We start from the raw sequence: 24056 nt of genomic DNA, 5'->3' as shown, positions 1-24056 counted from the left end.
TCAAGACTGCCTTTCTTTAGAATGACCGTGATAAGGTAGGACATATGATTGCAAATTTAACAGGTCCTGCTTTAGCATGGGCAACACCACTTGTTACCACTAATAATGCTTTATTAGATTCCTACCTCGCCTTTTTGAACAGCCTCAGAGCCATGTTCAGCCGTCAAGAGATCACAGTTTCAGCCCAAGAACAGTTATTGGATTTTAAACAAGGATCACAAGATCTGCTGTCTTACATCACCACTTTCAAGCAGTTAGCAGCTGGCACCTCATGGGCTGATGATGCTCTAATCACTTTATTCCGTAGGGGATTAAATGAGGAATTAAAGGATGAGATCTCCCGAGTTCCTAGACCTCCAAATCTGGCAGAATTAATAACAATGGTGATGCAGATGGACTACCTGTTGCAAGAAAGATTAAGGGAACGACGGCGCAGTCTTCTTGTGAGACAGCCTGTTACTTACTCTCATAGTGCCGGGAGAACACAGGTTGAAGAACCTATGCAAATAGGAACTACAAGAGGCCGACTTACCCCTGAGGAGCGCAATAGACGACGAATCAAGGGGCTGTGTGTGTACTGTGGTTCCAAAGAACACACAGTTCAAGATTGCCCTCTCACTCCAGTCAAGAGACAGGGAAACGCCACTTCCCAACCGCAAGGGGAACCGCGGCTAGGGAGTCAGTAACAGGTTCCTCAACAGCTACATTGCCATCACAAGTAACAGACATCCCAGATCTCACTATGCTGGCCTTGCAAGTCAAAATCAAATGGGAAGATTCAGACTCCATTCTGGTCACGGCCTTAATAGACTGTGGGGCCGCAGGGAATTTTATCGATACCTACTGGAAGACAACTCATAAAATCCTGTGTTCTGTTAAAACCTTGGCAATACCAGTTGAGTCGGTGGGTGGTAGTCCGCTAGTTTCAGGTCCCATAAAGGAACAAACAATATCATTGCTGATGAATATTTCTTCCCATCAAGAAACCATTGTATTTGATGTAATCCGTACGGCACACTACCCGGTGATTTTAGGATTACCTTGGCTTCGAGCCCATAATCCTTACAGCAATTGGAAGGCGGGCACTGTCTTCCTAGGTTCAGAACATTGTTTGACGCACTGTCTCTCGGACGGAACTCTGGGGTTTCGTCCCACGATCTCAGTATTAGAAAAAACTTGTTCCACCTCTATGTTGAACAATATTCAAGAATTACCCCACGAATACAGGGAATTTCAGACAGTATTTTCCGATTCAGAATATGCAGAATTGCCCCCACATCGTAGAGATGACTGTGCCTTGGAACTTGTTCCAGATGCACCGATTCCTTTCGGTCGCATGTATGTTTTATCTAGGCGAGAACGAGAAGTCCTTAAGGAATACCTCCAAAAGAATCTACGCAATGGGCTTATTCAGGAATCCACCTCGCCAGCTGGGGCTTCCTTATTTTTTATCCCCAAGAAGGACTCTACGGAACTCAAACCGTGTATTGATTTTCGGGGCTTGAATAAAATTACTACCCCTGATCGTTATCCTATGCCCCTCATACCAGATATTCTTGAGGCCGTTAAAGGAGCTACCATCTTCACAAAACTAGATATCCACGGGGCCTACCATCTAATTCGTATACGAGCTGGCGATGAGTGACGACGGCTTTCCGTACTCCCTTGGGACATTATGAATATAAAGTAATGCCATTTGGTCTGTCCAACGCCCAAGCTGTTTTCCAACGCTTTATGGACCACCTATTTTCAGATATCCTGCTTCACACAGTTATAGTCTACTTAGATGATAGTCTGGGTTTCTCTACGTCACCATCTGAACACAGTCATCATGTAAAAGAAGTCCTAAGGAGATTGCTCAACAATCATCTCTATTGCAAATTGGACAAATGCGAGTTTCACAGGAACCAGGTGGCATATCTGGGGTACATAATATCAGCGAAAGGGGTAGCCATGGACCCTAGGAAGGTATCAGCTATTACTGAATGGCCTATTCCGATGTGCATCAAGGATCTACAGAGATTCCTGGGATTTGCAAACTTCTACAGACGTTTCATCCCGCATTATTAAGAAGAGATTCTCCCAATGACAGCTCTTCTTAGGAAAGATGTACGATTTCATTGGTCGGAAGAGGCACATCTAGCGTTTGAGAGACTGAAGAAACATTTCCTCACAGGACCCATCCTGATTACTCCAGACCAAGCCAAAAGATTCATTGTCGAATCGGACGCATCTCATCAGGCCATTGGGGCCTTTCTGCTTCAAGAGAACGATCAAGGAATAGAATGTCCGGTAGCCTATCTGTCGAAGACACTTTCGCCTTCAGAAATAAATTATTCAGTGCTCGAAAAGGAATTACTGGCTATAAAAAGAGCATTTGAAGAGTGGAGACACATGCTATTGGGGGCAAGACACCCAATTGAGGTCAGAACAGACCACAGTAATTTACGGGCTTTACAGTATTCTCAGACCCGGAATAGCCGACAGGCACGTTGGGCACACTTCTTTTCGCCTTACGAGATTGTATTTACTTTTATTCCCGGAAGAGCCAATCTTAAGGCGGATGCTTTGTCCAGGAAGGATTATAACTCCACTACGCCTTTCCGATCAGAGTCTTTTTTTCCCCGAGCCAAATTTGTGCAGGTGGTTACCACATTTCTTCAGAATGTGGCAAATTGGACCTTTCAATTCATCCAGTTGAATGCTAGGTTTTTGTCCATTTGGAAACTTAACTTGTCCCAGGGATGTGCTTATAAAGACAAGAAGCTCTTTCTCCCTTCGGTGGAACTAAGAAGAACGGTTCTACATCTATGCCACGACTCCTACCTATCTGGTCACAGAGGTGTGACTAATACCAAGGAATTGATCCAGCGAAATTTCTGGTGGCCGGAAATGGCTCGAGACATTACAGACTATGTTTCCGCTTGTGCTATATGCTTACAATCTAAATACCCTCGGTCTGCCCCTTCAGGTCTCCTATCGGTTATGCCTGTCCCTGACCGTCCTTGGCAAATGATTTCAACTGATTTTATTGTTGAACTACCATTGTCGGACGGTTGCACGGTAATCATGGTCACAGTCGATTACTTTACAAAATTGGCACATTTTGTTCCGCTTCCTTGGATTCCCAGCGCAGCCTAGATGGCAAAGATTTTTCTTTCACGAATTTTCTCTCTTCACGGGCTTCCTGAAACAATTGTTTCTGATCGCGGTTCGCTATATACGTCTCAATACTGGCAGCAGGTATGCAAGAGTTTGAACATCTCCCGAGCGTTAAGTTCAGGGTTCCATCCACAAACGAATGGTCAGACGGAGCGTCTTAATCAGACTCTGGAGGGATATTTGCATTGTTACATTTCTGCCTCGCAAGACAACTGGTGTTCCTTGTTACCCTTGGCTGAGTTTGCCTATAATAACTCTCGTCACTCCGCCTTGGGGCGCAGTCCTTTCTTTTGCTCCTACGGTTATCACCCTATGTGTTTTCCCAGTGGTCCAGTCTCCTCGTCCAAGTTTCCCGATGTGGACAATCTCATTGATACTATCCAGATGGGACATCGGACAGCTAAGACCTCTCTTCTGGAAGCACAGGCCTGTGTCAAACGCTTTGCTGATAGGCATCGCACTCCGGCTCCGAGATTGGTGCAGGGTGATTTAGTTTGGTTGGCTTCCCGATTTCTGCCCCGACATCTGGTGCCTTCCAAATTGTCCCCTAGATACTTCGGTCCCTTTCCCGTTTTGCAACGATTGGGATTGTCTGCTTACAGACTCAAGCTCCCTCCGTCTTGGTCCAGGATTCATCCTGTATTCCATGTGTCACAATTGAAAAAAGACGTTGTTGATCGTTTTTCCCGAGTAAGAATTGGTGCCCCCCCTCCTGTCCTCACTCCGATGGGTCCCGAATATAAGTGGCTGGCATCTGCGATTCTCGTCTTTTTCGGGGACGTCTGCAGTTCTTGGTTGACTAGAAGGGGTATTCTCCGGCCGATCGCTCATGGGAACCTGCATCAGCTGTTCATGCTCCAGATCTGGTCCGCCAGTTTTTTCGATCTCATCCGAATAAACCGAGTGGACCGGGTCGTTCGAGGGGGAATACTGTCATGCCTCTCCGAAGGCGTTGGTCCTTGTGGCATCGATGGACCTTGGGACGGCGGGTGTCGGCCATTTTTACTGGCAAGATGGACGCCGCAACTACAGATGCGGGTCTAGATGTTGCACGCCTCAGTATCCAGGAAGTACCGTCCCCCTAACCGAGAGAAGGTTTATCTGTTCCTGTGAACGACGCACGGATGCGTTGCTACTCCTCAACAACGCTCTGTGAGTTCGCATCTAGGATCTTCCTGATACGTCTTGCATATTACTAACCTTTCAGTATCTTAAACAATCTTTATCCTATCTCAATTTCAGTGCCTACCGTACCACGTATCTGTTTCCCGACTCCCCGGACTCCAACACTGTCTCGCTCCAAACGTCTCACCGGTTCCTCTCCGGAACGCGGTAAGCGACATTCAGACTCTCCGAGATCCGTCACTTTGACACAGATCCTCCACCTTCCGGACGTCTCCATACTCAATTACCTTCTCCCTTTTTTACATCTACAGACATACGCGACACGGGTACCGCACCCGTTCGCTCCAAACCCTTCACTACTGACTCAACTCCAAGCTCCGCCCGTCTTTCTATCCCGGTAAAAGATTCTCCCGTGGCCTCAACCCGATTCTATCCAGTCCTCTTACTAGTTCAAATCTCACTATTTCATGCTACCCTAGGGATTCTCAGAAGTTTCCGGCTGGCACCTTTCCTCGCATCCCACTCCTGTTTAAGGGTAATCTCAGTCATACACTCTTACATTTCCACCTCTAACCTACCTGCAAGTACTTACCATTTTCTTTCTTTTTCAAGACCACCAGTCTCCAGACTTCACCTGAATCTCTGCTGCATTGAAGACTACTTTCCCGCAGCCGTCGACACAGGATTTTCTTCCCCAGAGGGTTTCCCTGAGATCTCTTCTCCTCTCTGGTTTTCTAGTGGAGAGAAGGGGTATCTGGGAGGCTTTTCGCATTCGTCCCCCTTGTTGGAACAAGCAGATTCTTCCCACTGCTGGAAGGTCGCAGTCACAAGGAGAGGAAGAGAGGTACCGGTGAGTCTTTGGGATAACCTGCCAGTTATCAAAGTGTTTATTACTTCCTGTGAATTATCACCGACATTACAGTACACAAGTCTGTTTGGAATCTTCAGCCATTTCTGAGAGCCCAGCTTCTGTTGCGTCTACTCTCTCTCCTAGGTCTGTGATGTCTCTTTTGATTTCCTGCAGGGAGGACCATAGTTCTTCCCTTATTTTCCCCAATTGGTCCTGCAGGGATTCCATCATCTAGCTCTCCATTCCTTTTAGGCATTCCTGGAGATCCTCTTTATCCAGAGCCATCTTTGTGGGTGCCTCTGCGGGCATCTGGGTGTAAGGTTCCTCAGTTGTTGGTTCGCTCTGGGGTTCCCCTGTTCGATAGCGTCTCCAACAGTGTTACAATTGCCCTTTTCCTGCTTTCTGTGTGTTTTGGGCTCTTGACCGGCGTCTTTGGACTTGGTTCTTGGCATCTGTGTCTGTTCCGGGGGCGGGGGAGGGGACCCTGGCAATGCAGGTGAGTGGGTTAGGGCCCTTGTTGGGTTAGTGAATTCTGGCACCTTGATGGACCCCGTACAATTATTGTGGGGGCAGCGATTACTCTCCCCCCCCTTCGTAGGGTCAGCCTTGGCCCGCCACACCCCACCTTTCCCCCGCTTACCGTGTGGGACTGCTTCGATGGGCTCCTCCGCTGCCTGGTCTGGCGTGAGCTGGGCAGCGCTGCTGGTGGCCTCAGGCTGCATGGCTCCAGACTTTCGGGTCCTGCAGTCGATGGGATGTCACTAAATGGAGGTGGCCATTATGTGAGGGCAGCGCGGTGTCCCCGGCCCAGCTCAGCTCGATCGTCCAGAGCAGGGACCCGCCACACACCGTGCACCCTCCGCTTGTATTGTCGGGACACGCACTTTGCCGCTCTCCTCTCCTTGGCTTCAATCTGGAGCATAGTGCCGTATGCTGTTCTGGAGTCTGTGCCAGTCTGGATGTTTCCCCACCAGTTGTTGGGGGGAGAGATCTGGCGGCAATTTTGCTACTTGAAAAAACTGACTTCTGCTACTTTGTCTCCTTTTTGTACGTGTCAGTCGGACGGAGCTCCGGTGCGCACACCCCTAGGGGACGGCGGCAATCTTGGAAACTGTGGGTGGGCCCGGGGTGCTGCTGTTTAGGCTGGTTACTGTGCTCCATCTCAAGAGAAGTCCTACTGTGCTGCCGAACTGACAATGGATGCTAGTTGCTGGTGTCCGGGTCTGCGCGTGTTTCCTAGTGCATTCTGTTACTGAGACCAGGGGCTCAAACTCACTGGCCGTGAATGGTGCTCTCCAGGGTTCAGCCTGATGCGCGATCCCATAAGCGCCCTGCTGATGGGCCAGGGGGTGCTGCCCAGCAGTCAATATGAGCTTTACCTCCAGCTGAGGATTGGAGCAAGTATTATGGCGGGCCCTGCAGTTGGACCTGGGGGGGACACCACCGGTGTTAGCAAGTGCTGCGCGTTGGGCTCCGGCTGGAGCACGTTCCTCTAAGTATCCAGCGGGTGGGCCCGGGGGTGCTGCCAGTCCGGCCGTGCTGGACTCCTAGCTCCGGCGCAGAGCACATTTTTTTGCCGCTCCTGCGACTGGGTCCGGGGGCGCTTATAGGCAGCTGCTGGGAACTGCCTCCTCCTCTGACCCCCCCGGGGATGTCGCATCAAAATTCCAAAGGGGGCAGGAGGACGTCAAGCCCCCGCACCAATAAGAGCACTCCTGCTGCACCTTACCCAGCCCCCCGAGCGGGAGACCAGGCTCGTTGTCGTCTGCCGCGGCCTTGCAGATTCCCCTACTCCACTGTCCGCACGCCTCTTCACGGGCCTCCAGCGTTCCCCACACAGGCCAGAGGGGTCCAAGCCTGACTCCTTTGCCTCAACGGGGGCTTGCCCCTCCACTGGGTCTGCGGGATTTATCAGAGCAGGTCTTCTTCCAGTGGGCGCAGGCTTGTTCCATGCCGCCTCTCAGCTTCCATGCGGTCAACGGCGCTCGCTTGCACCAGGCTTCCCTGTGATTACCCAGCCCTTCCTCCGCAATATGTCGGTTGTGTGCCCGCACGGGCTCAATCAGGGCTCTTCCTCCTATGACACAGTTTGCCCACCTTTAGGGGGACAGTCTCAGGGTTCCCAGGGATGGGAAAACTGCGTATTTCACCTTGGATCGTTCCCACCGAACGAAGCACCGAGGGAGTGTGACTTCACCCGGTGGCGGCCATCTTGGAATCCCCTCAAAGCTTTCTTTACCTTCCCTACTGCTTCCTTCCATATCTTCTTTGGGTGTTCCTCCTCCACAGTATATCATGTGAGCTTAAATGTCTCTTATGGTCGGTTCATACCTCTCCTTCACTGGGTGACATCTGTCTATTGCTGTGACACCCCCTGGTGTGAACATACCAGTTTTACTCTAAAGTAAACTGTATTACCCAAATTGACCTTTTTACAATTGACCTTTTGTCCTAATTTACCTAATAGTGGTCCTAATTGACCTTCTGCACAATTGACCTTTACCTTTATTTTACTTTTTATATATATGTGTGGGGTGGGTTTGGGGTAATAAATAATATAATGGGATTGGGTAGGGTGTTGCAGGGTTTTTTGGATTGAGTGGGGGATCGCATGGGGGTTTCCCCACGCATAAATGTCCTAATTGACCTTCATTTTACAATCAATTGTGCAGAAGGTCAATTCTCCCGCGATCAATTGTGAAAAGGTCTATTAGTATACATCCAAGTAAACAATACAGGGAAAGGGTGGTAGGGAGAAATTGATACAACATAAATAGAACAAGCCTTTTTGGTAGAGTCAAGTATCTGTATTAACAAATGGGTCCTTTCTTAACCACAGGTTGGTGTAAACTGTGGTTTCTGTGTGTAGGTGTAAATTTGGTCTAACCCCAGTCTCAGTAGGGTAGGTCTCCCTTCTTCCTGAGTTTTGCCCTGCAATAGTCAGGTGTTGCTGGTTTCCAGACCTCGTATTCTCTCCTTATGAGTACTATACTCAAGGCAGTGTAAGGCATGATTCTACAAACTCTAGCATAGAACCGTACCATGAAAAGTAAAAATATTTCTTAACGTCATAATGTTAGCTCTGTCACCAATGTTCTTACCACTGCCCAGCACTCTCGCCTCACTTGTCACCTTCTATGCATTTCTGCTGCATTTTACACTATGGTCCAACCCTCCCTCCTTCACACACTTTCCCTCCGCGTCTTCAATAACACTGTAATCAACTGGGTTTCACCCTAACTCTCTAACTGCTACTTCGTCATCTGATGGGATGCCAGTACCCTGACATCCATTCCAGTGAGAGCCCCTCATAGATCTTTTCTGGGCCCAGTTCTTTTCACCTTCTCCTTTGGCAGGTTCATTGACATTGTCACTTCTTTGATGAAGATACTCAAATCTCCTTTTCCTGCCCCACCTCCCCTGCAATCTCTGGATACGTAAACCACTGCTTATTGCCATCCCCCATTAGATGGCTCTACCCTGCCTCATGCGCAACACCTCAAAGATGGAAGTCCTCTTTCTCCATGCCTCCAACACCAACCCCACGTTCTCCTCTTTCATCTCTTTCCATCCTTACACCCTCACCTACTCACCAATTGCTCGCATCCTTTGGGTTCTCATTGACAGTGACCTGAAATGTTCCAGTTCATCATGGCCACTGCCACTGTGGCCAGAATCAACCAACTAAACATTAGTAACATCTGTCCATAGCTTCTGCAGCACTCAACTATAATTCACGGTTTATAGTGATTTTTTCGAATGACATTTTTTTCGAATGCCATTATGTCGAAAACATTTTGCCTAAAAACAATTTACTATTTTTTTTTTTTTTAGATGGGGGCGGTTCCCCCGCCAACCCCCGATTTATTGGTAACCCTTTTTTTAACTTACGAAACAAACAAAACAACTATTAACTAAAAAAAAGACATTCGAAAAAAAACATTTCGGCAAAATGTTTTCGACATAATTGTATTTCGAAAAAATGTTTTTGAAAAAATGACCGGATACCATAATTCACATCTCTACTCCTATGTGCAGCAAACTGGACTACTGCTCAAAAGTACTTGTTGGTCTACCACACTCATCGTTTGCTCCCATCACCAAATTCCTCAGCCTTAAGACTCAACCCCTTTTCAATCTACCTACATCCTCCTCCACCACCACCTATCATCACCACATTGAATGGCTTCCCATACAAAATAACTATTTTCATTTCTGGTACTTGTCTATAAATCCATCCATGGCCTTGCCCCACACTACCTCACTGAATGCATCACACTGTACTCTCCCTCTTGAACTCTTGCTACTCGTCTCTTTTTAAGCCATTAGTCCCTGCCACACCCAGTTTCTCCTCCTACTTTTGCTCTTTTTCCTTTAGTACTTGCCTCAATCCACTGGAATGCTCTTTCACTGCCATCAGAGCGATATCATCAGTAGAACTCTTCAAAGCATTGCTCAAACAACACCTGCAAGTAATGGAAGGAGCCCCCGAAACACTTTCTCCCCCTATCCACACTAACCACCCAGCTCATCCCTCCTGCAATTTGCCCGGGACACCCTATGCAATTTGTACATTTTTAAATAGTGGACTCAGGCTGTCAGTGTTCAAAATATTGTAATGTCCTCCAGTTACTGTCATTGGCATATGTTCCCTTTCCTTACTCCTTCAGTGCATCACTAAATCAAATATAAAAATGGCCTTTTGTAAAGGCACCTTACGCATCTGTTTGTTTTTGCCTAGTTTATAAGTCGTCAATATTCAGAATGGAACCCAGTTCTTCAATAAATACAAATACAGTATCGATCCTTACCCGCAGCATTCAAGGCTTTTGTTGTGCTGCATGTAGGAATATCATGCATATGTACCACCCACTTCCAACATTATTTCCTGTGGTGTACTTACCTATGGGTGAAGATCAGCCAATTGGTCAGCCTTTTCACATCTATGCCTGTGATCATTTGTGTTTGCCTTCCTCGCGGCTGCATCTGTGAGTACCCCTAGCTTGCTAATTACTGTGCCGTCTCTCCACTATGTGGACTCACCTATGGATTCACTCATGCTGCCTTCTTACTCACTCATCCCTACGCTTTCTCTAATCACTCTACAACTGTCTCCTTTCCTAACCCCATCATAAAACTCACATTGCAAAACTCCCACTACTCCGTCTCTCTTGCACCTTCAACTTCCAACAAGCAGAGCCGACGAGCTAACCATACCTCCCCTAACACCTATCCACCTTGTCTCTGTTCCTCTGAGACTCACCCTTACCAGAGCAACTGAACATTGCACTCGAGAATGCTCTGTCTATAGGAAACACATTTATTTTTATTACTGACTACTTTCACGCCAGCTCCCCTCACGTTGACTCCTTGTTATCACTGAAACCTGATTTCTCCATCTGACACTGCCTTAAAGAAATGTGGATCCCTAGTGCTTGCTAAGCTTGTGCGAGGTGTGTGCGGCTTATGGAATATTTGTTGTAAAGAAGGAGGCTGTTTTTAAACAAATGATAGGTACTGTAAGTTTACAATCAGAAAGAGACCGCTCAGTCATCAGGCTCAAAGGAGACGAGGTGAACAGCAAACCTCTTTTCAATGTCATCAAATACTCCTTCGTTCACTTCCCAACAACCTGTGCGATTCTTACCAGTATCAAATTTGAGATCTGAAGTCATAATGACCAGAGGAGTAAAAACGTCAATGAGCAAACAGATACATATTTAAGCTATTGGCAATTGACCTTTTATGTGCCTTGTCAGCATATGTTAAAAGTTCTACATACATGCAGTAATCATTGTATCTTTATTTTACAGGCATTACTTGAGACAGCCCTCACAAGAGTGGTCCTTCCAATGCCGATTCTTGTTCTACCACCAGTAATTATGTCTCTACTGGAAAAGTAAGTATCACAATATTAAAAGGTGTTTGTGCATAGAAAACCTTTAGTGAATTCCACTGTATTGATTCAAAGCTTGGATCCATCCTATCACTACCGAGGTTGTCCGAAAGCTCTTCACTTTTGGTTGTTTTAACAAAGTATTGATTCAGACAAAACTAAACCTGTTGGCTTCGGGAAATATTCAATTTTGTGAAAATTGATTCTGTCCACTTTGATACTGTTTTATCCTGTTGCCACATTTTTCAGTCCATCCCAAAATGTTGGGATTTTTGCATTTGAGGCTAGAAGATTCATGGTGTTCTTCTAGCAATATGCATATATTTTTCTTTTTTTCTTTCCAACATCTATGTTTGTCAATGTTAATAGTATTGATTCTATGGAAATAGATTTTTTTGCTACTTTTACTTGAAAGATTTTTGTTTTTTGATTTAATACTAGTTGAAAAGCCTGTGTACAGAGGGTAATGTGCACAAAGGAAGACATTTTTAAACTGTAAATATATTAGGTGGCGTGTTTTAACATAATTTATGTTAATGTAAACATAATTATAAAGGATCTTGCTCCTTTTACGTACAGCAGTAGTAACCTCAAAAAAAGAAATCTCACAGAATCCATCGAAAGTTTGACAAAGCACATATGGCCAATTGTTGTATCTGCTCCTCAATCTCTTGGATTCTACTTATGGGTTTGGACTCAAATAAACAATGTTGAGGGTTTTCGGAGTAATACAATTCACAAAGTAGACATGAGTTCTTAAAACAAAGTAAATTGAAGTCAAATAAAGTTTAAAACTTACATGAAGAATATTATTGATATAATAATACATACCAAGAAATATTACAATTAATAATTACATAATACATACGTACATTCAAAATAAGTAATGTATTTTGTTATAGAAATAGTGGTTAATCAAATGAACATCTGTTTATATGTTTTTTTTTTTAAATGGATATATTTTCTTAGTTTATGCAAATTGAAGTATACTGTTAAAGTGGTATCCCTATCTCAGGCCTTTTCTGCAGCAAAACACATTTTGTTCTCCTGGAAGATGAACTGGAAGTCTTATTGTTGTATACCTAAGGCAACAGCTCCCCCTAATGATGATAACCGGCAAAGCTGGTAGGACGGCTTCAGACAAAGAGGCTTCTGGCCTTTCATTATATAGTATGATGGTCTCAACATAAATGTTAAGACAAGTTACAGTTATTCTGCACCGACGATTTGATAAGACAGGAGGAATGTACATGGCACAGTCAAGTTAAACCCCTTGTTGCTTCTTGATACTGTAGTATCGGGTCCTTTGTAAACAAGTTTAAGACCCATCTTTATTGGCCAAATTGTTACTTCTGCCCATGGTTAACTGTTATGGTGCATGGTGTAAATTAGGCATCTTTGAGTGGTTGCAAACAGGGAAAAGAGTTAGGTGCACCAAACTAAGCAGTCCTCCAACTCCATGCACTTAGATGGACACCTGTGGATGTCAGAGTGACAAAAGGGATGTAATGGCACTAGCAGGTAGTTCCTGTGCTCCTGCTGGGATTTGTGGGTACAGAATTTAGAAAGTGAGGCGTTACGTGCAAGCAGGTGGACCCTATATAGTGCCTGCCAGAAGCGTGATCGGTCTTAATCTCTGTGGGCCCTAGATTCATATTTTCTAAAAATGCCACTGCTGGTCTTCTGGTGTGCAAGATTTAATTGCATTTAATGGCATATCACACCTAATATCATATCACATATGGGTCATCAAATATTTTTAAGACCTTTCCAACTCATTATCATTGGTATTGTCTACAAGATAAACTTTTTAAGTCAAGCTCAGCAGTCGTTTACACATTTGTGCTAAATTGTGGGACGGGGGATTTAAATATGGGTTGGAAGAAGTTGATATATGTAATCAAAGACCTCTGTCCACAATGGTTGAGGATTAGTGCATTCCTGATAAATATCTGAAAGTATTTTTTACACGTTGGTGCAGCTTGACTAGAGTAAAAAGATTGTATGTATGTGAGAGTGTTATGGCTGCCGCAGAAACATTAGTCCTTATTAGAGGATTGGTCGATAACAACCCTGAAGTTACGGTTAAGTTGGCGTTCTCATAGGAACAGCAGTTTTGGGTTGACTTATAACTTTGGTGCAGTTTAACGATTCTGAATGAAAGATTGCAAAAATAAATAGGCCCGTCTCTGAATTGTTTCGCACAATTTGGTATTGTTTGGTCATACAGGATGAAGTTGTAGGGGGATGCCAAGGGTTTCCAAATCCATTTAGACCTGATGGGGAAATATATTTTCTCACAGCAACAGTCCAAACTGCTGGATGTATTTGCCCTAAACTCGCAAGGAGCGGTGGCCTTGTTCTGAAAGCATGTTTTTGCAAATTTGGTGTTAATCCGTCCAGCGTTGTTTTACAAAAGAAAATGCCTAAAATGTATGTAAAAACAAATTAATGGTATCTCAGTTCGGTGTGTGGTCTCACTTCCTGATTCAGTGCCTCTGTACCAATCAAGAAGCTGTTTAACATCCACGGATATCAGTTAAAAGTGCAGATTGGTCAATCGAGAAACGTGAGATAGACACCATGTTGGATTTGCAAACTACATTTGTAGTCTGCGAACATTGCAGTGTGAAAATATTCAAAAACACATGATTACACGTGTCTTACAAATGAAATAACCTTTGGTGAGGCTCTGGTGGAATATACCTATAAATGGGCCAACACAAAATTGATGTTTCTTTCTTTTCCAATGTTTGTGAACATTTCAGATGTTTGGAGACATTACTCTGATGTTCGCAAACTTAAAAATGTGCATGCATACATATTATATATATAGTTATGGTTGTCTTCGTAGAGATGCTTACCAGGCCTGCACTATGGCTGAAGCTCATGCACCAGGGGTTGTGGCCACTGGCCATGGCCGCAAGCCATGAACAGTGGACCACAGTCCCATTATTGCAGTACAGTGGCCACTGGGCCAGACAATAGGCAATGGCCAATGTTTACTGTGTATTGGTTCGTGGTGCAGACAACATGGCTGAATCTCATGGCCCAGGGAGTGTTGCCAGTGGCTATAGCCGCAAGTCATGTACAGTGGCCCACGGCTTTTCAATTGGGGTATACCGGCCACTGCACCAAGCTGCAGACCGACCCAGTCACTATTGTGGGTCCCTTTGCTGGGCCAGCAACATCTCTAAAGCCAATTTGTCGGCCGTGGACAGAAGCCTGGGACAGTGGCTCACAGTCCCATTGTGGTGTAATGGGAACACAACCAGGCTGCAGGCTTGGCCCAGCGGCTATTGTGGGTTGCTTGGTGGAGCTTTATAATTGTTTCCTATATTTTAAGGCCAATGTTTTAATAACTGGCATACAGTGCTGGAACAGAAGGCGTGAAAATTCACTGAGAAAACGTTAAAGGCACGTGATGGTTAAGTTGCCCTGCCCATTTTCTACGGTAGATTGGTTGGCGAGGATTGCGATATGGCTGAAGCCCATGCCTGGATTGTGTCCCCTGGCTATGGCCACACACCATGGACAGTGGCCCCTGATTCCATTGTGTGTAAGTGTGAGGATTTTGAGAGTGATCCGCTCTTTGACCGAGAGCCATTGGGCTGAGTGCCTGGCATGGGTGATATGCACTCTTCTTGGGATACTGAGAGCGGCACGGAGAGCATTGTTTTGCGTGACTTGTAGTCTGTTTAGGTTTTTGGCTGATGTGCCTGCTAGGAGTGCATTACAGTAGTCCAGCTTGGCTCCAATGGTTGCTCTCGCTATAGAGAGGCAGTTGGGTTTGGAGAGGTAGGGCTTGATGGCGTTTATGAGTTTGTTGGTGTGCGCAGATGAGGAAGTGATTGCGCTGACTTGTCTAGTCATAGATAGTGAGGAGTCAAGGTATACTCCCAGAGTCTTTACGGTAGTGGATACAGGGATGATGGCGTTGTCAATGGAGAAGTTAGCGTACAGTTTGTCAAGTTTGTCTAGGGTGTTCTGTTGACCTAATATCATGATTTCTGTCTTGTCTACGTTGAGGCAGGGGCCATTAACTGCCATCCATGCCTTGATAGTGGAGTAGATTGTGTGGAGAGCCGTAGCGTCTTCGTTGTATGATCCTGAAAGAGGTAGAAGTACTTGTGTGTCATCTGCGTAGTTCGTGTATGTAATGCCGTAAGAGTCGAGTTTGTCAAAGAGGGGCTTGGTGAATAAGCTGTAGAGTGTGGGTGCAGTGCATGATCCTTGCGGGACCCCGCAGTGGATTGTCGTAGGGGTGGCGTTGGCGATATCCGAGAAGACTTTCATGCCTCTTCCCTCTAGGAAGGAGGTGATCCAGAGAGCTGACTCTTTAGAGAAGTTGGCTGAGTGTGTGAGGTGTGAATTGAGAGTCTTGTGATCAACCAGATCGAAAGCGGCTGAGAGATCTAGAAGGAGCAGAAGAGCAGGCTTGCCTGTGTCCATAATTTGGGTGATCTGGCTCTTCAGATCCACCAGGGCTGTTTCTGTGCCATGTCCTTTTCGGAAGCCTGATTACCTAGTCCCGAGGATGGAGTGGGTTTCCAGGAATTGTTGGATTTGGCAATGTGCGGCTTTGTCCAGTAATTTCAGGAGGAATGGCACTGTGGTAATTGGTCTGTAGTTGTTTGGTTGTAAGGGGTCGAGAGTAGTTTTTTTTAGGAGAGGCCAGACCCAGGCCTCTTTGAGGTTAGCTGGGATGATGCCGGTTTTAAAGGACGCATTGATGAATGCCGTGAAGAGCGGCGCAAAGCAGTCTGCACAGTCTTTGACGAGTTTAGGTGGGCAAATATCGCCTTTACATGGGGAAGATTTGAGATTTTTCAGTAGGTTGATGACTTCTGATACAGTGACGTCTCTGAAGGAGAGGTCAGGTATGGTGGGCTTGGACGAAGTGGGTGGGGTGTTGGTGGGTTTGGTTTCTGTCTGTTGAGGAAGTGCTTTGCAGTGGTCTTTGATTTTTTTTTTTTGGAGGAGGTCAATTTTATGTAGCATGGCAGCTTGAATGCTGGTACACCAGGCTTCATCTTTGATTATTTCGTCTGGTGTATTGGGGGTGGGGAGATAAGCTCATTAAAAATGGGGAAAATCTCTTTAGAGTGTGATTTGGCATTAGAGATTCGGTTGTTGAAAGCGTTGGCTTTTGCCTTGGTGATAGCTATCTTGTATTGGTGGGAGATTAGATTGAAATTGTTTTTGGTGCTAGTGCAGGGGTCAGATTGCCAGTTTTTTAGTGCTGCTCTTTTGTCGGATCGAATAGATTGCAGATCTTCAGTAAACCAAGAGTTGGCGTGTAGAGACTTCTTTTTCTTTTTTCCATTCGAGTGGTGCTATTTCATTGATAGCTTTGGTGATGACATCTTTGTAGATGTCTGCTAGAACATTGGGATCATTAGCGAATGGGGGAGCTAGCTCGGGGGTATTGAGGTAAGGACGCAGGTTATCCTCTGTGAGTTTTTTTGAGCTTCTGACTTGTGCAGCGCTAGCAGGGGTCAGAGTTTTGTGGTTTTTGGTGATGGGAATCGAGAACTCGATGCAGTTGTGGTCAGTCCAGGGCAATGAGAAGTTAGAGATGATAGTGGAGAGGCAGTTACGGTCTGCAATCCAATCAAGGATGCGGCCTTTGGCGTGAGTAGGACTTTCTACTTTTTGGGTGAAGCCTAGGTCGATAAGTTCCTTGGTAAGAGTGGCTGCAGATTTTTCTTTAGTATCGTTGAATCCGAGATTGAGGTCCCCTAGAAGAAGGGTTTTGGTGGAGCTTTTGATGTTATTGCTGCGGATGTGAATTGTGTTATCCTGGGAGTCTGGGGTGTTGCCTGGGGGGCGGTATAGTAGGTGGATGTTAATGGTGCTGTTGGGTGACAGTGTGAGTTTGGTCGATAAGAGGTCAGAGTTGTTGGTCGAGGGTGACTGACAGGTCGGAGCTGGAGGTTTTCCTTGTAGATGAAGGCTACTCCGCCTCCTATTCGATCTGGCCTGTCTTGTCTGAGTATGGTGAAGCCAGGTGGTAGTGCAAGAGCAACGGCAGGGCCTGATGCTTCATGTAACCATGTTTCAGTGATGGCTAATAGGTATATGTTATTGTTGATTATGAGCTCATGAATATCAGATGCATGAGCTGGGAGTGATCGGACATTGAGGAGGGCACATTTGATGTGAGGTGTGTGTGGTTTGTTTGTGGGAGTGTGAATGGTGGTTGTAGCTGATATGTTGAGTGTGGTGGTATTGTGAGGTGTGGCGAGGTTAGTGGGAGGTGGACTGTGGGAGAGTGGGTTTCCCATGCAGGAGTAGCTTTTGGAGGTGGTGCGGGAGCTCAGTCTATAGTTTCTGTGTTCTGTGGGAAGGGGTTGTGTGCTAAGTTCTGTGGTTTGTGTGCGAGCTCTAAGCCTTTCTCGTCTATGCATAATTGCGCCACAGGGTGTGTGAGGTGGCATGGTTAGTGTGGTATCTGGGGTAGCGGGATGCATGGGGTAGGGGAGTGGTCTTAGTGTTGTGGGCATGTGGGGATGTGTAGGAGTATGGAGTTGTAGAGCAGTGAGTGTTGCGAGGAGAGTGAGCACCGTGGTGGTGGCAGCGGTGGGCTTGCAGGACACTGTGGGCATTATTGTATGCTAGGTGGGGCTGTGTGAGGAGGAGGACACAGTCAGGTAGGGTGGACCTAGCCAGAGGTGGCCGGAGTGAGCGACTATAAGGTACAATACAATTCAAATGTGGTCTAAAAGCGACCATAAGGCACAACACAATTCAAATGTGGTATGAAAAGCGACCATAAGGCACAACTCAATTCAAATGTGGTCTGAAAAGCGACCATAAGGCACAACTCAATTCAAATGTGGTCTGAAAAGTGACCATAAGGCACAACACAATTCAAATGTAGTCTGAAAGGCGACCATAAGGCACAACACAATTCAAATGTGGTATGAAAGGCGACCATAAGGCACAACACAGTTCAAATGTGGTCTGAAAGTGACCAAGAGGCATTACACAGATCAAATGTGCAGCGATCAATGCTACATTCAGAAAGGCACAGTAGGGCTGAGATGCAAGGTGGGTGAAACGTGATGGATACAATGAGTGGGCGCCTTGATATGGGATAACATATTTGGGGTTAATAGTAACGTGATACCTATGGAAGCAGTCAGGTACAAAAGTAAGGGGCGCAAGTAGTATAGTCATTAGGCAGCGTTGTTAAGGCAGCTCGGTGCTGGTCCATTAATATATAAGGGAGTGAGCAACAGAGTTAAATGAACCCGGGAGGATGCAGTACATGGAATCACAAGTACATTTGGCGACTGGGCGCTTAGAGACCAGGTGTACTGCATTAGTTGTTGGGCGTGTGCATATTCACTAGTAGTAACAGGGTTGGAGTGATAATGCAATAGTGTCGTAGGTGGTTGTAGTGATTACCTTAGACGTGCATGTCGATTGGCGTGAGCAGGGGTTCTGGCCGACGGCCTGACAGCAAGTGACAGGCTCGGGACAGGCACTGTGAGAGCCTTTGTCGATGTGTGCCTTCGTTGAGGTGGGCCGGCCCGAACTCGCCTGCCGGCTCGTGATTGGTGCACAAGAGCACCTGGAGGGCCAATCAGGGCGCAGTCATGATGGTGGTTTGGTGGGGTCTTGGTCCTGGTTGAGCTTAATGCCTTAGGCAACCATGACTTGCATCCCTAGCATGTGCTGCACAAAGTGACACACATCAGTGGTCGCAGCAAAAATAGGTTTGCTATAGCAATGCTTTAGTTCTTTTATACATGTTAAAAGTGGAGTAATTAATAACTTGCATACAGTGCTTGAACATCATGAAACATCTTCAGTTATAAAACAGTTGAAATTCAGTGAAAAAAACTATGCTAAAGGGAAGTTATTCTTAAGCTACACTAATATAAAACTGTGAGAAAAATAAATGCTGCTAAATGGACATTCTGGTTAAGTTGCTTCAATACAAACCTTTGCAAATAAATGAAACAACCGTATGGTTAGGCTGCTCTCATAAAAAGCTTTTAATAGAGAGAAAACACGTAGTTAAAAGGTCATTATGATAGCAGTGCAAAATTGAAAAACCCAAGCAATGTGCTGGTTATGGTACGCTATGCCACCATAACTCGTAATCCCCCCTGCACCTCCCAACACATTATAACTGTAGACTGTGCGTGCGCATTTTCTGGTTCTTTCCTACTTTGCTTTTCTGATCCTCTAATCAGGCCACGTCCGGGCTTCTGGTGATGCACTGACTGCAAAAAATTATGACTTTGCCCGACAGGTAGGAGGGAGCATGCATATATAGTGCAGCTGATATTGAATAGGGTGCATGCTTGTAAGTAGCAAGTGAAGTTCAAAGGGCATTTGCATTTTATATAGCTGTATTTGCGGAGACCTTTTATGAAGCAGCCACCATCATGGAGAACACTTCCCATAGGTACCAGGGACCACGAGTAGCTAGGCAGCTGAGCGGGGCATTTCCTCTTCCAGGTGAGCTAGAAGTAGAGACTCTCTGGTGGATCAAAAGCTCATGTCTGGTAGAAAAGGCTCGATTTCCCACAGGAGGAATAGTTGGTACCATGTCTGTTTTCATGTGTGTTGTGATGAGGACTTGCTCAACCTGGGATGGGAGGCCTACCAGAGTGTGCCTTTGGAAGTCGTGGATACTCAGTGGGTTCTGGTGTTATTGCTGGCTCCTCCATGTCTGCCCATGCTAACCCTCTCCCTATCTGGGTACATGTGGAAGAGGCTTGTGCCGCCTCCCCCACACATTCTTCGTCCTCAAACATTGTAACGTCACTTTGTCCTCAAAATAGAATTTCCTAAGGTGATCGGTTCTGTAGATTCTACTCATCACATCCTCTATGATATTCCTGTCTTCCTTCAACTGTCCCGTTCTCCATCTTTCTATTTCCCCTATACTCTCATTTCTGTTCCTGTCTAAACCGTAACTTCTCCTTCTCATAAAGCCTTCTTCCTTCTGATCTAACCCGGTATGCTTGCGCATAATGGCATCAACGTCCTTGCAGCGTTTCTCTAAGCGCCATTCTCGTTGCCTGTCTTCCTCTCGCCACTTCTATCTTTTATTTCTTTTTTACTCCTTTGCCTTTTTTTGGCACCTCTGTCTGCCTCTCTCTGCACCTTGATGTCTCTCCTTTCTTTCCTGTTTTTCTCTTTCTCTTCTCTGTTCTTCCTCAAGTCCTCTCTCTTTTGATCTCTCTGCCCCTCGTTCTTTCTCCCCTCTCTCTCTTCATTCCTTTTTTCCTTCCCTGTTCCCTTTCTCTTACCGCTTGCATTATTTTCTCTTCTCCTTTCTCCTGCCTGTCTCTAACTTCCTTTGCCTTTTCCTTAGTCATCGATGCCCTTGCCATCTAGCTTGACCAATGTTTGTCCTTTCACCCATTGGTTTGATACTAATGGCTGTCTCCCCATTATATTTTTGCCTGTCTCTCTCTGAACCTCTTCCTCTGCTGGCCATTATTTGTTTTTCTCCCCTTACTATGTATTTGCTGCTATAGGCTAGAGGCACATATGTGGGGTTAGTATATTCTGCTGCTGCTTTAATACACGCAATGGGTATAATCCCTCTGCAATTGAAGACTTTTCTTCGCTCTGGGGCTGAGGAGGAGGAGCCATGGGTGCCGTGCATCCTTCATCATGCTGCTTAAGCATCCACTCCTTCGTATTTTCTTGTACTATGTCTTCTGAATACATGTTCCATAATTCCAGTATCCCTAACCTGTTCTGTAACTGTTTTCCATTATGAACGGCATGCAGATAGGTACACGTAAGTTGCAGTACTGTCTTTGAATGAGTGCCTTCTTGTGGCCAGGGCATACACATTTTGCTCGCCATGTCCTAAGCCCACTCAGTGTTGTATTTAAGGATTTTGTCCTTATACCGGGGTAATACCTTACATAGATGAATTATTGATTAATACTATTAAACACAACTTACCAATACTCACCAAACCCTACTTTAATTCTCGTTCACTCTTTTTCTCCTTTTCCAGCCCACCTCCGCACAATGCTTTTCCACTAATTTTATATTTCCTGCGTCTTTCTCTGAGGCTTTGCCTCCTGCGTCACCCAATCCTTTAGAACGCCACCACAAAATGCCACTCTACCTTCAAGCAGCCCCACCAAGCTGCCCTTCAAGCCTTTTAAGTCGCCCTAAAACACCACTCACGCTCTGAGCAGCCCCCCTCGCTGCTCCCACACCGGACCACACCATTCGGTCCACACCACCACTTTATGTCCTCCACAAATACACAAATATCAACTTCTACAAAACCATAGCTATTTTACAACATGAGGTTGGCACCAGCGATAAATACACAATAAAATACAATACAATGCAGCGGTCTCCTCATCTCCTGGTGAGATTATCTGTCTCCTTTTATTTTGACCCCGTAACAATTTGTATTATGTAGTCTTTCCCAACCCTTGTTGGAAGTTATCTTTTTTCATCTACTCTCAATCTCTTTATCTCATCAGAATTCCACCCAATATACAAAATCCCCCTGTTTTGCCGACGGATCTGCTGAAGGTCTTCAGCTTTGGGTCAGCCTGTGACTCTCCATGCCCCCCAAGGCGGCCTGTGGAGACCAGACAGAACTTTCAGTAAGGGGGTTCCTGTCAACCCTTCTCTCTTGCGCATGTTCTCATTTTCCACAGGTCACCTCCACAGCCTTGGGTGGACACGGCAGGGACTTTCCTGACACTTTCGACGACACTTAGTCAACCCTCATCCGCTGCCACCTGTTAAGCAGGGCCGAAAGCACCCAGATATGTCAGAGGTACTGGAATTACTCCACACCAAACTCAATGATGAAGTAGACAAAGTGCAAGGCAATTTTCATCCACATAAAGCAGGGACAGCATACAAGCATTAAAATCTTAAGTCACTCACCAAATTCATACAAAACATCACTTTATTCACTCTGACATGTCATTTCTCGCTTAATACATAATCACAATTTTTTCAAAACCTACCATACCAATATTGATAAAGGTAAAAATGCATCACTTCTAAGAAAACTGATTGGCTGGCATACTACATGGTGGGTGGCATGACACTTGACCAATCTTGGACATTTGGCAGGCTTTCAAGATATGCACCAGACAGGTAGTAGTGGCCCATGAACTGTCTTCTATTCATCAACCTTTCAAGTGTTAAGGACAAGTATGCTTGTCCTTTTTGCATAGACGTGATGAAATCTCAGCCGTTAAGGGGTTAAAGACATTTCCATCCCTCATTCCTTAGACCATGAGCACAGGCAATCTCAATTCTCTTAATCTTGGGTCTGGCATGCTTTTAGGCAGTACCACGGGTGTCCTATCTTCTGCTGGCACCTAATAGCCAGTGTCTTCCAATTATGAGTCACATGTTAAAGGACTGTTTATGAAGTGGAATTACCTCCAATTTATTGGGATTGTAGTTATTATTAATGTGTGTGCTGTGTTTTCTGCTGCCTCTGGGCACTCACTTGAGTTAATCTCCAGGGCGTCATTTTGGCTCACTGTGCCATGGCCTTCGGCTAACAAGAGTAGGTTGTGCTTTTGTATGCTTGCATTAATTGTGGTGTATCCTGCCTATGTCCTGGGAATCACAATAATGTGTCTTTTATCTGATGTTTCCATCCAGCCTATCTCCTTCTGGCCTTGGCACTAACTGCTTCCTGAGCTCTGCACAGCTCTGTATTTCTGCAGATTCAGCCTTTTGAGTTCTCTGAACGTCTTGAGGCGTTTGTCTTTTTAAAAGCATGCTGCAGCATCCAGTTTAAAGAAGATGGCTGCACTGTTAGTGAGCTATACTTGCGTGTCATTCCTGTTGCATTCAGCTTATACATTGGTTCTGTTATGTTCTTCATGTCTTGTGGTTGCTATGTTAATGTTTCTCATGTCTAAATGCACATTTGACCCAGTGTATGTGTTCTTCATGTGGAGTGCATATCTACTTTGTTTCTAGTGTGTGCACCTATTGATGTTGCACTGACTTGATTACTTTTGCCATCTTCAACTTAGATTGTCTCTGTCTTGTTGAACCTGGCTGCGATAAGGACGGTATGGTTGTCTAAGTACTTGTGCAGTATTGGATTGGGGGCAGGGCAGAAGCTATGGATGACGCATTAATCTGCCTCCAAACGGTGACTACTGTAAGGAATATATTAACTACATGTTCTCATGTTGAACCCGTGTACTCAACACTAAGCCCTTTAAGATGAGGTAGCAGTACTTTGAGATGGATGGAGATGCAGAATATACTCAAACATCAATAAACAGACTGACTCAGGAATTTGGCAAAGTACGTCTGTTTTAATATCAATTATCTAAAACAGGGAGTCCAACGAACATCCGCTCGATCTTCTCACTCAACGAATGTCATAAACAATTCAACATAGTTCATAGTTCAATATAGTAAAAACTTGTCATCATTGACGTCAATTTACGTGGCAAACTACAAACACCTACTTGGGAAAGTGATTGGCTTAACGGGAACCTCTAGGTATACATTCCATACTTGTTAGGAAGGTGATTGGGTCTCTAACATCAGGTGGGGCAACTAAGCCCTCCTCTATTGCAAGTCACTACGAACATCATCAAATACACAATGTCCCATTGATTATTCAAACAATAGGGCTCTCTATTACTTGTCCGTCTACAATTGGTTGGCCCCCTTGCACCCATCTGTACTATTCCACACACGCTAGCAGCACGCAGGCTGGCACCCAGATGCTCGTGGGCTGGTCATAACCATAGCTTCCAACCTCATTAGCCTGTCATCTATCATCACTCTTGTGGTCTGCCAGTCAATTAGCCCTTTGTTCATTGGCCTTGGAAATGTTCTCTGTGCGGGAGAATAAAAGGGAGTAGAGGCATACTCTGTCTCTTGGTTTCGATACAGCTTAAATCGGTATCTATTTTCATCCATCCACGTGGCTAGAGATCATGTTTTAGAGCTTTTCGGTATTTGAAATACCATTAAATCATGAACCTCTGATGTTTTCAATATTCTTGCTCCTCACCTCAAAAAGGA

General features: G+C 45.5%; 1 protein-coding gene across 1 annotated transcript in view; it reads left to right on the top strand.

The window, feature by feature from the left end:
- SFXN5 (sideroflexin 5) overlaps nucleotides 1-24056 on the top strand; it is a 1920751-nt gene that overhangs the window by 1360571 nt on the left and 536124 nt on the right. Inside the window, exon 12 of the mRNA XM_069632305.1 lies at nucleotides 10951-11036. Within this exon, the coding sequence (XP_069488406.1) occupies nucleotides 10951-11036 (86 nt within the window). The remainder of the gene's footprint in view (nucleotides 1-10950; nucleotides 11037-24056) is intronic.

Source organism: Ambystoma mexicanum, chromosome 6q, assembly GCF_040938575.1.
Source record: "Ambystoma mexicanum isolate Mex_15411 chromosome 6q, UKY_AmexF1_1, whole genome shotgun sequence".
In the NCBI taxonomy this organism is placed as follows: domain Eukaryota; kingdom Metazoa; phylum Chordata; class Amphibia; order Caudata; family Ambystomatidae; genus Ambystoma; species Ambystoma mexicanum.
Note: the sequence above shows the minus strand (reverse complement) of the source record. Positions and strands in the feature narration are given on the sequence as shown.